The sequence below is a fragment of the Phalacrocorax aristotelis genome, chromosome 2 (genome assembly GCF_949628215.1).
Source record: "Phalacrocorax aristotelis chromosome 2, bGulAri2.1, whole genome shotgun sequence".
Classification (NCBI taxonomy): Eukaryota; Metazoa; Chordata; class Aves; order Suliformes; family Phalacrocoracidae; genus Phalacrocorax; species Phalacrocorax aristotelis.
The window spans coordinates 86,700,440-86,714,137 of record NC_134277.1 but is presented as its reverse complement, the minus strand read 5'-3'; the positions used below and the strand labels follow the sequence as shown (position 1 = coordinate 86,714,137).

Sequence of the window (13,698 nt, the reverse complement as noted above, 5' to 3'; positions counted from 1 at the left end):
CCTTGACATGAATCAAGGACAAATTTAGATTACAGATACCACATGTGCTTTGCTGTACTAAGTTTAACAGCTATGAAAACTCCTAGAAAAACAGGTTCTTTTTTCCTCTTTCCTTTCCTAGCATAACAAGGGTATAAAATTCATGCCCCCTAGCTGTGAAAAATAAGTTGACAGAACTTCTGCTGTGCATAGAGCTGTGATGGCACTTTCTTGTCTGTCAAGACAGCTTAAGCTTTAGAGATAACTTAAATTGTCTGCAGAAGAGGTTCTGTTGCAATATCCTCAATTTCCCCTGAAAGGCTTGACTTGAGCCAAAGTTCACTGTTAGTCCTAAGAGGCCCCCACTTAAGTTGTAAATCCCTTACATGCTTGCTGCTGTAGCAGCTTGCCAAATGGATTTAGTGCTTCCCTGCGTGTAGAAGTTAGTGCTTTGGGGACTGAGGTGTGAATTTTCCGTGCTCTAACACTGCTTTGCCTCCTTGATGATCTCTTTCCAACAGACAACTATGGAGTGTTTCAATGCACAGTTCACCACTAATTCATTGTGTGTGTGTGCGTGTGCACACGCGTGCAAAGTAACTTGGTTTTCTCTGAAGAGTTAAAAAAGGTGAGGTGATACCTCACGATACCATGCGTATCTGCACAAGGAGTTGATGGGTAAGAGCTGAGGGTCTGGACTTGAAAATTGTAGCATGTTTTACCTCTTTGTGTAGACAAGACCTTAATTGGCTTTCATGCATCTGAAATGGTAGGTGCAGGGTGAGGTAAGTTTTTTCTTAGCTGTAAAGTCAAGAAAAGGAGCAAGAGTAAACCTGAAGCACCGATATTGCCAACAGTTTAATTGGTTCTGAAGGCTGCCAACATACAACTAAGCCTGCCTGTCTGTGAACAGCTCAGACTTTCACATAACTAAAAGCAGAAGTATAGTCAGACTTGACTATTTGTTTCTATTCTGATATAAGCTTCATTTTTGGTCAGTTCAGAGAGAAATACATTAAATATTTTTCCGATAAAAAAAGCCTTTTCAGCCACTGTCACACAGATGCCAGTCCTTTTGTGTATTGCCAGTGTGTGTGTATTTATTGATAGAACCCAATATCAAACAGAATGTTTTTTCTCTGCAGTACATGAGCAATGTGGACTCATGGTGTAAAGCCTGTGGTGAGGTGGAGCTTCCCTCAGAACTGCAAGATTTAGAAGATGCTATCCATCATCATCAAGGGATATATGAGCATATTACCTTGGCTTACTCTGAGGTAAGTGTCTTGTTTGTTTCCTTACATTGCTGACTTGATAAAATGGTGTAATGTTAAGTTTGGATCATGAACTGGCATTGCTTGTTGCACAGTGCGTTAGTTTGAAATTCAAGCACCAGGCTTCTTCAGCATACTGAACTTCACTAGTATTGTTTGAAAGTGGAGTGTTAAGTCCTCCCCTTAATCTTCTGAAGGAAATTTAAAAGGCAGGATGGGACCATGTGTGGTGCAAACAACGCATGCAGTGTACTAAGTATGTTTTAATTTACATTTGCATATTACTGCCTTTTAATACCAGTATGATACTATGGTTTAAACACTTAATTGAAGGGAAGCTACCTGGGTATTCTTTGGGAAAGTATTCTGTTGGCATGGATTGCTTTAAGCGTGTTTTGAACATCCATCTCTGAAATTGCTTCACAAAAAAGGCTTAACCATCAAAGGATGTCACCTAACAAGCCAGAAGTTATATACTTAGTTCTGCCAACCTCAAAGACACATAAATGAGCCAGCGTGCCTACATAGTCAGCGGTTGTAAGTTTAGCATATCCTATGCGGCTGCTCTAATCTTGGATTCTGCACATAATGAAGTAAAAATATTTCTTAATATTTGTAGTAGATGTATTTACAACTTCAGTTAAAATTGTTATTTGTTATTCTGAAGGTGGCCTAGAAAGTGATGACTGAAGAATCTATTGGTTTTCTTCAAATACTGAGTTTTCTCACATGCTTTAGTTAGCTGAAGTGAGAAATCACATGGCTATGAACTTCACTGTTAGATATTTTCTGTATTTCTTGTTGAGCTTTTCTTGCTTGCTTTTTCTAGAGTTGTTGTTATCACAGGGTAAAACTATTTTTGCTGTTAAATTGGACTGATGTTATTCTGGATTAAATACAGTAGTTTCTAGTCTCATGAAAGCTGCATAAAAGTATGCATTTGAAAAACGATCTTGCAGCTTCTTTTAAAAGGAGTGATGTGGGATTGAAACAATGGTTGTGATTTATACATTAAAGACAAAACTACTTTCTGAAGAACCAGCTCTATTTATGGGCAACGGAGTCATAAATCTGGTCACATTTCATTTGGCAGTAAAGGAGGATAGGATTAGTGCTGATGATCAGTCCTGTTGTTGGTATATCAAAACTGGGTTTTTTAATACCTGCCATCTTAGGGTCTGCATAAACTTTATTACTGTGAGTTAGGTGTCCAGAGTTCATGTGAGTTGTTCTTTTGTGTAAAACGCACACAGATATACACATGCCTGACATATGCCACCTTGCTATGGCAACTGATCTGTTGACATACTGGAGCACACCTTTGGTGATATAACTTCTGATCTTAGTACATACATGTGTTCTGACTCAATTCACGAGAGCATGTTTTGTGGGAAGATTTCTTCACTATAATCTCTTCATTGGGGGGATCCCTTTTGTAAAACAAAGGGCAAAGATATAGCATGTTTGTAGTAGATTTCTGTGAAGAGAGGCAATCTGGGGTGCATGCTCCATGAGAGTGCAGCAAGGAACAAGGCAGCTAGGGCTGTCTGGCATAGTGATTATAAAGCATTGAAGTTAAAGCAGTGGGATTTTTTGGCCTTGTCTTGTTTGTTTTGGATTGGGTTTTTTTTGTGGTGGTGTTTTTTTTTTTTTTTTTTAATTAGGGATATGACTGGATGAGAGCCTGCTGTTAAGTGTAAATAAGTACTGTGGATTACTATGTTAAATACTGTTTGCTTCCGGGTGATGCATAATGAAAATAAATTAGATGGGTAGATTATAGAATTGCTTTGGAAAATACTTTGAAAATTTATTTAGGATTTCAAAGCTGTAGCTTTTGACTTTGGGATAGCTAGAGATTTTAATAAAATCTTCATTGGTACTGCTCAAAAAAAAAAAGTGCCTTTCTTCTGATTTCAGGTCATTACTTTTCCCCATCTGGTAAAGCAATAGCTTTGTCTTTAGCAACCAGAATTGGTGCAGAAATAATAGTTGTATGTGTATGTACAAGTAGTGTTCCTCCTCTGGACAGAAGGCTTTATTTTTGCCTTATTTAAACACAAATTCCTTTTTGAAGATTGATGGAGTTGTCTTTCTGTGTAAAGATATTACAGAGCTATTGCTTATCATTATTAGATGTATGACTTCATTTCTGCTACAGCATGGAGCTCCTTTCATTTTGTGATGAATGAACAGTGGGTGGAGAGAGAGAATAACGCTGGAAATTACAACACTTTGTCATTCATTTTAGATTACAATGTCTTGACAACACGACTTGGTTGCAAAGTGGAAGACAGTAATTTTAAGAGAGTAAATGCTTTTGAGACTAGACAGTCTGATTTTACTGAGGATAATTACTGTATATTACTAGAGAAGTAACTTTCTAGCATACAAGCTTAGATAACTAGCGTGCTTGAAAATCCAGTAGCTGTGCGTCAAATGAAGTTATATATATAAATGAAGCTATATATCTCACTGAAATCTTAAGGTAGTCATGTTCTGGGAAGGAAGAAAACTTTACTGTGTTAACTTCAGAGAAAATGTGCATGATCATTTGTTTGTAAAGCTAATGAACTAATCGGATCAAGGGGCTGTCACAACTAATCTCCCCCCCCAAACGAAAAAAAAATTTCATGGACTTGGGATAGGTAATTGAAGTCCATTTTCTTGAAAGATTTGAATGACTCGTAGTAGATAATTGGTTTGCAGTCAGAAAAGAAAATAATCATCATAATAACTGCTATGGACTATATGGTTTTTTCTGCCTGACTTGACTTTATAGGAACTATCCAAGTGAGCTTCATTCTCTGTGTTCATACTTATTACTAAGAGCAAAAAGCTTAAATTGGAACTGGGAAAAAAACCCACTTATAAACTAATTATTAGAAAAGACTTTTCATTTGTATCTGTTTGACTACTGAATAGCAAATTTTAAATGTGCCCAGATTTAGTGAAAATTGTTGAAAATAGCTGCTGGGGGAAGGCCTTGACAAATCTTCTGTTTCTGACATGGTGTTGATTTGATGGATTCAGACTGTTGTTTACACTCCAGTCTTGTGGTTTCAGATTTTCCTGGCTGTTAGATGAGCTATTAGAAAAGTTATTTACAGATAACTGGATGATACTGAATTGTAACAGTTCTCTGAGCTTCATGCTACAAGTGACAGAATAGTTAAACAGCAATGAAAAGTGCTTTCAACAGCCTTGGCAAGTGCTAAACATTAACAGTGACCAGATAAGATAGGATTATTGTTGTTTAATTAGCATGCAAGGTAAAGAGGAATATTTTTGCTGTGGTTTGAATCAGAGAAGACAGCAATTAGAAATGACTAATGTTTCTTGTCAGCATTGATAGTTAAACACGTTTTGGAAAAGTATCTTTCTTTGCTGCATGGAAAGGTTTTAAGTGATATAATCAGGTTTAAGCTTTTGCCTTTGGCTTACCAGTAACAGTAATAATTTAGAAATTGTAAATCGTGTTGGATCAAAGCATGTCCTAAGTTAGTATCTGTTGGTCTAAATGTATTTATCATATTAATATTAACCTATAGAAAGTAACCTACCTGTTCACTTTTACAGCATAGGAAAAGAGAGAGGTGCTCGTGAAAGGATAATTCTGGGTGAATGCTTAATTTGAGGTACTTTGTTGACTAGAGAAAGAGCTGAAGAATATTTATTCTAAGTTAGGCTTGACCTGGGTTTTTTTTTTGTTTTGTTTTGTTTTTTTTTTAAATCACTTTACCTTAAGAATGCTTTTCCTTTAATGGAAAAATCAAAAAGACACGCTGTTATTTAGAAGAGTGTTACTTCTTAAAATTGTCTTATATAGAGGGAGAATATGTATTTTTATAAACATATTTTTTCTCTATAACAGCTGCATGTAATCATGCCTGGAATAAAAAGATCTTCATCACCTGCTCCCAGAGTTCTTAAAGATATGTAAAATGGGGAGGGGGTGTGGGGGATGAAAAAATACTCTAACAAGCTTTTGGCAAGACAAGTAATTCTTCATCCTTTCTGGTGGTCAGGTGAGCCAAGATGGAAAGTCTCTGCTTGACAAACTTCAGAGACCTTTGACTCCTGGGAGTTCTGATTCCCTCACTGCTTCTGCCAACTACTCAAAAGCAGTTCATCATGTTCTGGATGTCATCCATGAAGTACTGCACCACCAGCGCCAGCTGGAAAACATCTGGCAGCATCGAAAGGTGCGCTTGCACCAGCGGCTTCAGCTATGTGTTTTTCAACAGGATGTTCAACAGGTAGGTTTTATTTCATGTTGTCTAAATGCCTTCCTACTCTGTCAGCCTGTGATTTGATGCTGGTTGCATTGACAGGTGAGTGTTGGTGGCCAAACCCTGTGTTCTTCCATTCAAAAATTGAATAATTGCATGAAATTGACTGACTGATTCCAAGTTGTGTGTTATCATAGCATATTGGCTGTTACAGGTGGACATTATATTTGCAAGTTAGCTCTGCTTCAGGTTTTGTTTTTTTAAATTAACTTCTTTATTTACTTTAAGTTGGGATGATAAAAGGTTTTTTATTCAAGACAGCTATCCAGAGCTTGTACTGGAAGCTGACATTCACATTCTAGGTAAAATTCTGGACTTGAAGGGTCAAAGACTTGTAGGGGGTAACATGCAAAAAATTAACAGTGTTATTCTGTAACAAATTTTTAGTTTCAAATCCTCAGCGATAATTAATTGACTTAATCTGGTTTCTTTAAAATCTAAGAGTAGTATACTAGAGAGGTATAAAAATTACAGATAAGATTCCTTTCCAGCAATGATGCTGTTCCTGAATTAATGGTTATTAGCTGACATATTTTTATTATGATGACATCCATAAAAGTTAGTAGTCAAATACTGGCATTAATATCTCTGACATGATTTTAGCTTAAAGAGGTAAAGCTGTAAAGAATTCCTTTGTTGATAGATTTTTAATATACATAAAATGTTTGCCTTAGGCTGCAATTGACAGGGACATTAGTAGTTTTCCCTTAATAGCTCACCTTCGTAAAAAACTAAAGATGGCCAATATTTGCCAATCATGTTCTTTACACTAGAATGAAAGGTGTTCACAACTCAGGAGCTTCTGAATGGGGTTTTTAGATAGCCAGTCATACATTTTGGTTAAACTAATCTTGCTTCTTCCAGCTGAGTTGCACTTCAAGCCAAATTTCTTATACTCACCTGTTTCAAGATGATGCTGGATGTGAGCATTTGGGAGCGAAGTAACCTGGTTTCCATCATTTACAGTAGCTGACAAAGGTATTAATTCAGGCAGGCCATGGGAGGAGTGCGCAATCTCGTTAGCTCAACTTTCTTCTATACGCAGCGCCTATCTCTTCCTGTAAGTTAAAGAAAACAGCTTAAAAATACTTAAGCACTAAAGGTAAAATTATTAAAAACTTCATTACAGAATTTTTGATGTAAAAAGAGACATTGAAAGCAGACAGCTATCCAACTTCTCAACAATCAGATGTGACAAAGGATGTTGAAAGATGTCCTACAACATGAATCTGTCCTTCAACATGAAAATTGTTAGCTGACAAAAAAAAAAAAAAAGCCGAGTCAATGTTATGAACGGTCAGGAAGGGCATAGAGAACCAAAGTGAAAACACTGGTATGCCATTGTATAAATCCTAGAGGGTCTTTATCAACGTTACTACATAAATAGGAGCTAGTGAGGAGAGTCCAGTGCTGGTACTTGCATGAATGGTCAATGAAGGACATTCGTCAAAACTGATGAAGCACAGTCCACAAATGAATCACCTCTTAAACTTAAAATGCTTCATAAGGAATCTTCAGAAACTGAAATTAATGCAGTGGTTAGCTTCTTGTAGGGAAAAATGTAGGTCCTCTCAGTGGTAGCCTAGTGCCAACCGATGCAGATTGGATACTGGAACTTTTTCCTCTAGTTTGAATTCAATCCAAGTAGGACCTCCTTAGGTGACCAAGGACAAGGGATCCTCTGAGGTTATTTACCAGATACATAATTCAGGTTTCAGGCCTGTAGGCCAGGCTGCAGGCAGTTTATTTCCCAGGGGAAGGTGTTCATTAAATAATGCTATGATGAGTCTTACTGTGCTGTTCCTACTCTTCGCTTTTATTATCTTGGGAGTCATAAAACGTTTGTAGGAAATCCTGGTTTCCTACTTCTTCCTAAGTCATGGCTCTTGGAGTGGAGGAGTTAGCTCTGAAACTGCCTTGTTCTTTGAAGTTGGCAAATAACCCTTCATTAGACTCAAGTCATTGTAGAGTCACCACCAGGTTTTTCATCAAGAAGCTGGATTTTCCTTCTATGTATGAGATCCGTCTGCCCCTGGAACTGGGGCATTTAACATCAGTCACAGGTTTGAAAACAAGGAAGTAGACATCTTTACCTATTTTTGACTTCCAGTATGAAGAATGTGTTATCCAAATCATTCATGTGGATTGTGAGTGTACCAGAGTGTACTAGAAGTTTTCAGTATGAGCCAGTTGGCCATCTAGGCTCATTATTCAGTACATGCCTTACCTGCTGGTTGGAGAAATTTCTTTCCCATTCATGCCTCTGGTTTCTCTATATGCTTTGCAAGGCAGATCTTGCATAAGATATCAAGATACCCTCTTGACAATTTGAAATTGCAGCCTTTGGTGCTAATGCACATCTTTATCAGCCACTTGAGATTTCAAACTAGGTCTTACGTACAGAGATGCAGCCCCTGCTTGCCATGTTCCTAAGCCCTTCCCTTAATATCCATGAGTTGTTATGGCCAGAGACTGGGTTGTCCTTTGGTTTATCCTTGTAATGGCCATTCACATCCAGGCTGGGGGCTTCTGAAATGTTGCGTGTGGAAGTATAGCTCTTTGTGATTCACAAAGCAGTGCCCAAAATACACCAGTATCTGAAAGTTAAGTTGAAGTAACATAACAATGTGAATGGTGATTAATATTCCCTTTTGAAATACAACTTTTCATGCTTTCATTTCAGTGTAGATCATGCTGTCAGACAATGATAATTCAACATCCATACCAGACAAATTAATCTAATAGTAGCCAGGAGGAGATGCCTTAAAGATAATGGCAAGCATATAATGGCGTTTCCCTGGAACGGCCTTGTTTTGGCAGACTGTAGTGCCCTCAGCCTTGAAAATACATTGGGGCGAAAAGTGATCTTGAATAATAAGGATTCTTTTTTTCCTGCAAAAGAAAACAACCTTATCAGATCATCTAATTTATCTGAGAAATGTTAGCTCTTTAATTGAATGATCAGTGACACCATTCAGTGCAGGAAATTACTCAGTTTTTGAGGTATTGGTTAAATTTATATCCAAGACAATTCTGAAAAGGTTTATGTAGTGCTCCAAAGCCGCTTTCTAAACTACTTCAGTTTTCGTTTGCAAGTTCTCTTGGGCTTCTTAGTCTTTGTTCAAACCTTAAAAATTTCAGTTAAGATTATCTAGCATGATTTAGACACTAGCATGAAAACCGTTTTTAAAATTATTGTCAATAAAGTTAAGTGGGTTTTTTAATGTCAAAATAAACTAACTGTGGCCGTCTTCCACTATTTATAGTTAAATTTCACATAGTGGCAAGCAACCAAGTGCACTGTAAATGAATCTATAACTGTCCTTCAACATGAATCTGTGATTTCCTCCTCTTCCCTCTGCTGGTGTAGTTTTTTTTTCTGGATTAATGAAGTAAAGCAGTTCATGGAAGTGTTAAGTGAGTGACAGAGTTGAGTTGGAGGAGGGCGTTGGCTGTGTTGAGCTGGTACTTCAATTTTGTGTAACTTTCACCTTAGAAAACTAGTTGGGGTTTTGTTTTGATTTTGTTTTTTTTTCTTCTGTCTTCTATGTTCAGGATTGGGAAAGTGTTTCTACTGGAGCTTTCCAAATCAACAAAAACATTGTGGTGCTAGCTATGTATATCAAGAATAATCTGCTGATTTCTTGAAGCAAGTAATAAGGAAGGTAGCACAGGAAATACAAGAGATAGTACATAAGAAGTGAATTACAGAAAATCTGAAATTTGAAATGTGAAAACCTCTGGCAGACTTAAACTGAACAGAATTCTGAATTTCAGCTGAGACAGCAGAAACATGCCAGGAAATCTAGTTCCTGGTTAGTTTTTATATTAATGGCAAAAAAGGGTGTTTGGGTGGTGTTGGGGTTTTTGGTGTTTGCGGGGTTTTTCTTCTTTTTCTTTTTTTTTTGTTTTGTTAATAAAAGTCAGGTCATTGGCTGTTGCACTTAATTGTTGAAAATAATCCCTCTAGTGTAAAACATGCTAATAAAAGTATAATTTAATGCTTAAGAATTAATGAGCGTACCAAGTGGATAACTAATACGCCAGCCTTTCACCGAAGGAAAGGAAAGAAGCTGGCTCTGACAGTTCAGGTACGAAGCAATAAAGCACAGTTGTCCAAGTATTGTGGGGTTTTTCTGTGGCTAAGCCATGAAAGGTCAAAATTGAACATAATGTTTGTGGTAGAGTAATATTGCTGGCACTCCTTTGGTGAAAGTTTTTGGGCCTTAAAAACACTCCTGATGGTGTGCAAGCCAGAGATTAGTAAAACATACTTATAGTAGGTTGTTTTGGTTTTTGTTCCCCCGCCCCCCCAACGTTTATTAGGTCCTCGTTGACCTTGGGTGTCTTTTCTGTCCATTCTGGATAAATGTATTGCTGCTCCTTCCTTGATCTGTCTGCCCCAAAGCCTCTGTCTGAGTTTTTGTTGTAACAGCCACTTGTTTCAGCCTTGACTAATGAAGGGCGGGCCAAGAATGCTTGCTACTTGCTCAGTGTCAAAATCATACTGATTTCACTGTGTGATCCCCCTGTGGGTTTTGGAGGTGGTTCCAGTGTGAAATGGTTCTTTTCGGGAGAGAGTACTTCCACATTTTAACTAGCTGAAGATTAGAAGGGCAGAGATTTCCATCTTCCCCTTCTGAATGTTATGCCAGCACCAAGTAAGTGGTGGAGATTAGAAAAGTGAGTGTGTGGAAAGTAGCTAAGGGGGGGAGGGGACAAGGACTGGATAATGATATGGGCGAGACTGGTGAAAATGAGCATGTTGAGTCTGCAAAAGATCAGATTGTTTTTTTCTGCAAACAGCACATACAAAACCTGTCTTCTACAGCCATGAGCAATGAATTTGTCAAGATGAAGCCATCTTTCCATAGTAGTTTCTTCCATTCAGTATTGGAAAATCAGCCTTTTTTTTTTCTAGATGCTGTATTGGGCATAAGGATGGTTCTGCTGAGACTGCAGTTAGAGTTTAATTGCATCATTAAAGCAACTGAGAAGTATTGAGCCTCTTGAATTCCTATGTATTACTGAACTACTGCTTTCAGTATTAGTAGGCAAGCCCTTAGCGTGTTGGTGTGATGATTTCTGTAGCTCTTACCTCTCCCAGGAAGAGGGAGAAAATGCACTGGTTTAGATTGCTAGATGGCTAATATCAGAGCCAGCTAATGATACTGTCCTTTGGTCGAAGTGGTATGCAAAAGCTCTCACTGCAAGATCATACCTTAACTTTTACTCTTTGACTCTGCTTTCACATGCTGTGAAATTCCCAAAGAAAGAGTGCTTCCTCAGTTTTGTTAAGAATCAAGGTAAGAAGGCTGAGCACTAAGGTGACTTATAGTCATACTGATTCCACTTAGAGAAAGCAATGTTGCTCTAGTTGACTGCTTTATGTCATGATCTGTGTACTGGATTTCTATGGCAATTTCTTCTCTTGAGAAGTTACTGAGCATTATTTGGAACAAAAATCATTCTCCCTGGGCTACTTTCTGCTTTTCATCCCATTCTTTCTGGGACAGATTTTGCTGTTGATATCATTTGTTAGCTTATAACTGTTAGTAGTCTCCAGAGTACAGTCTAATTCTCTGATCCAAACATGTCTCTCTTTAACTCTCTCTATAATGAGAAAAGCAGAGTAGTCCCCTGAAACTAGTCAGAAGTATTGGTAATATAAACCTAAAGGATAACTGAGGCCATGTTTGGCTCCTCGCTCTACCTTCTCTGATCAATACTTTCCCTTGAAAGAAACAAATGAAAATGTACATTGACCTAAACCACAATAATATTCTTTTGGCAATACTTACTAGGAAAAACAAACATTGCATAAGTGTTGGTGATTTGAGATGGCTTGATTATGTGGCATTGTGGGATTGTTTGTTGTTTTGAAGATGTCCAGTAAGAGAGAGTTTGTAAAACAAAAAAGATTCTAACAGTCAAGATAAATGAGAAAATCACACCAGATGGTTTCATTTTTGTCTATTAAAGAAAGCATGGATATTTTGTATGGAAATAGTGTGTGGGATTACATGTGTATTGAATATAGCTGTGAGTGATGTTGCAGGAATGGTTCTGAAGTCTTTTGGAAGAAGGAAAAAAAAAAGGTCTTTCTCTTTAGTTATGCAAAGTGTCAAATCCTTTCACTATGGGAAAAGGGTTAAAAAAAAAAAAAAAAAGGCAAACATTACCCAACTTCAGGAATCAGGGTAAAGGACACTAGCAGATAAGGAGATAAAAGGTACAAGCTTTTGGCAGGTATATTCAACACAAAATGAAAACATTTGGGGTCTTTAAAAAAAAAAAAAAACAAAACACAAAAAAAACCCACAAAAAAAACAACAACAAAAAAAAAACCCCACAACAAAACCAACCAACCAAAAATGCTCGAGATGAATGTTAGGTGAAGTATTCAAAGTATTCCACACCACTACATAAATACTGTGTAAAAATGGTTAGCGGACTTAAGAAAATCACTTGTATGCAGTTGTCATTAATTCTGCACAGCATTCTTGAAACTCTGACTGTCTTCCAAAGAATTAAATACCGTATGCACGCAAGCGAATTAATGAATTAAGATATCGCTAAGATGTATTAGTTTGGAGAGAGACCAGATGTTTTTGTTCATTCACTCATCAGAAACTTGGTATGTGTGCAGTAATCCTTTGTGTTAACTGGTGGCAACTAATTACATGTACAGTTTTTACTATTTATAAAGCTGTCAGCCTATTCATTGTGGTAGAAGCTTTAATGTCCTTAAAATGTCTGTTGTTTCTCACTTTTTCAGCTATAAAATTTACAATACTCAATTATGTCTGATGTTTTGAGGAGATGCTTCGTCAGAATTGGGCCTAAATCCTTCATATGCTCTGAATGCAGTCATTGTCATTCATCTCATAATGATTTCAGCTCAATTTTATTGTGTTAGTTAAAGCTTCTATTACTGAATCTTTCTTCTTGACTTAATAATATGTAGTAGGAGAATGAATTCTCATCTAAAATAAAACTTCACTGTGTTATTCGCTAGCATTGTGGGGAATGTGCAGACTCCATTAGTGTTACGTTAGAGAAAAATGTCAGCTGAAGGTATAAATGGATTACAGAGAGACGCTCACATGGAGTCTAACCATTTGGATCAGATAACTGTCAAATTGATGAATGTGTAGAAATGAGATTGTCCTTGGTAGGCTTCAAAATATACATACAATCTTAAAACATATGATTCAGCTAGTGTGAGCTAGTTACTGTCTTCAGAAAAGTTGATGAGATGCCATTGAAGGACATTAATCACAATACTGCGTTTTAATCCAACAGTACTGCAGTCCCTTATAATCAGTCCCTCTACAGGTTCTTAGTTTCTTGAGTAGTTGCCTTTTTGTTGCAACATTCAGTACATCCACTCGAGGTTTTGTGTGTCTCTCTTCTGTACCACAGGTGTTGGATTGGATTGAAAACCATGGAGAAGCTTTTCTTAGCAAACATACTGGAGTGGGAAAATCCCTGCATCGGGCTAGAGCTTTGCAGAAACGCCATGAAGACTTTGAAGAGGTTGCACAGGTAAAAACAATCATATGAAGGACTGTACATTTGTCATGGAAGTATATGAAAAATTCCTACTCTGGCGCTGAAGGGCTGGGCAGAGGGAGCTCCACTACAAAAAATTCGGTTCCAGGAATGGACTGTGTTGTTCCTGTTGCAAGCTTTTATTTCTGTACTCCTTTGCGTTCCAGCTGTAATAAGAAAAAGACAAACTTCCACAGTCCTACAGAGAGTAAGAGCCTGGAAGCTCAACAGAGCTGCTGCTATTATCACTATTTATCAGTACTTATTATCAATTATTATTTATTAATATGTAATATTTTATTACTTACTATTTATTTTCAAAAGCATGCTTTCAAATGTTGAGTTGCAGAAGAAAGTTCTCCTTTTAAAGTAACTTAATTCCATGGGATTCTAGGATTTAAACTTTGAGCAGCCTGTAAGAGCTGGAGATGAATTGAAAGCCCTGCTTCCTGACTTTAAGCTCAGGGAGCTCCCAAATCCCCACAACAGTCTGATGGGGGGAAAAGAGGGGGGACTCCTAAGAAACTAAACTGGCCAACCTGGCTTTGTTTTTTATTTTTTTCTTTAAATACAATTGAGTTTGTATATCCCCCTCTGTT

General features: G+C 37.4%; 1 protein-coding gene across 2 annotated transcripts in view; it reads left to right on the top strand.

Annotated features, from left to right (window-relative positions):
- TRIO (trio Rho guanine nucleotide exchange factor) overlaps positions 1 to 13,698 on the top strand; it is a 257,022-nt gene that overhangs the window by 103,969 nt on the left and 139,355 nt on the right. For both annotated transcript variants that reach the window (XM_075084262.1, XM_075084261.1), the window contains exons 8-10: positions 1,125 to 1,256; positions 5,282 to 5,512; positions 12,971 to 13,093. In XM_075084262.1, the coding sequence (XP_074940363.1) occupies positions 1,125 to 1,256; positions 5,282 to 5,512; positions 12,971 to 13,093 (486 nt within the window). The remainder of the gene's footprint in view (positions 1 to 1,124; positions 1,257 to 5,281; positions 5,513 to 12,970; positions 13,094 to 13,698) is intronic.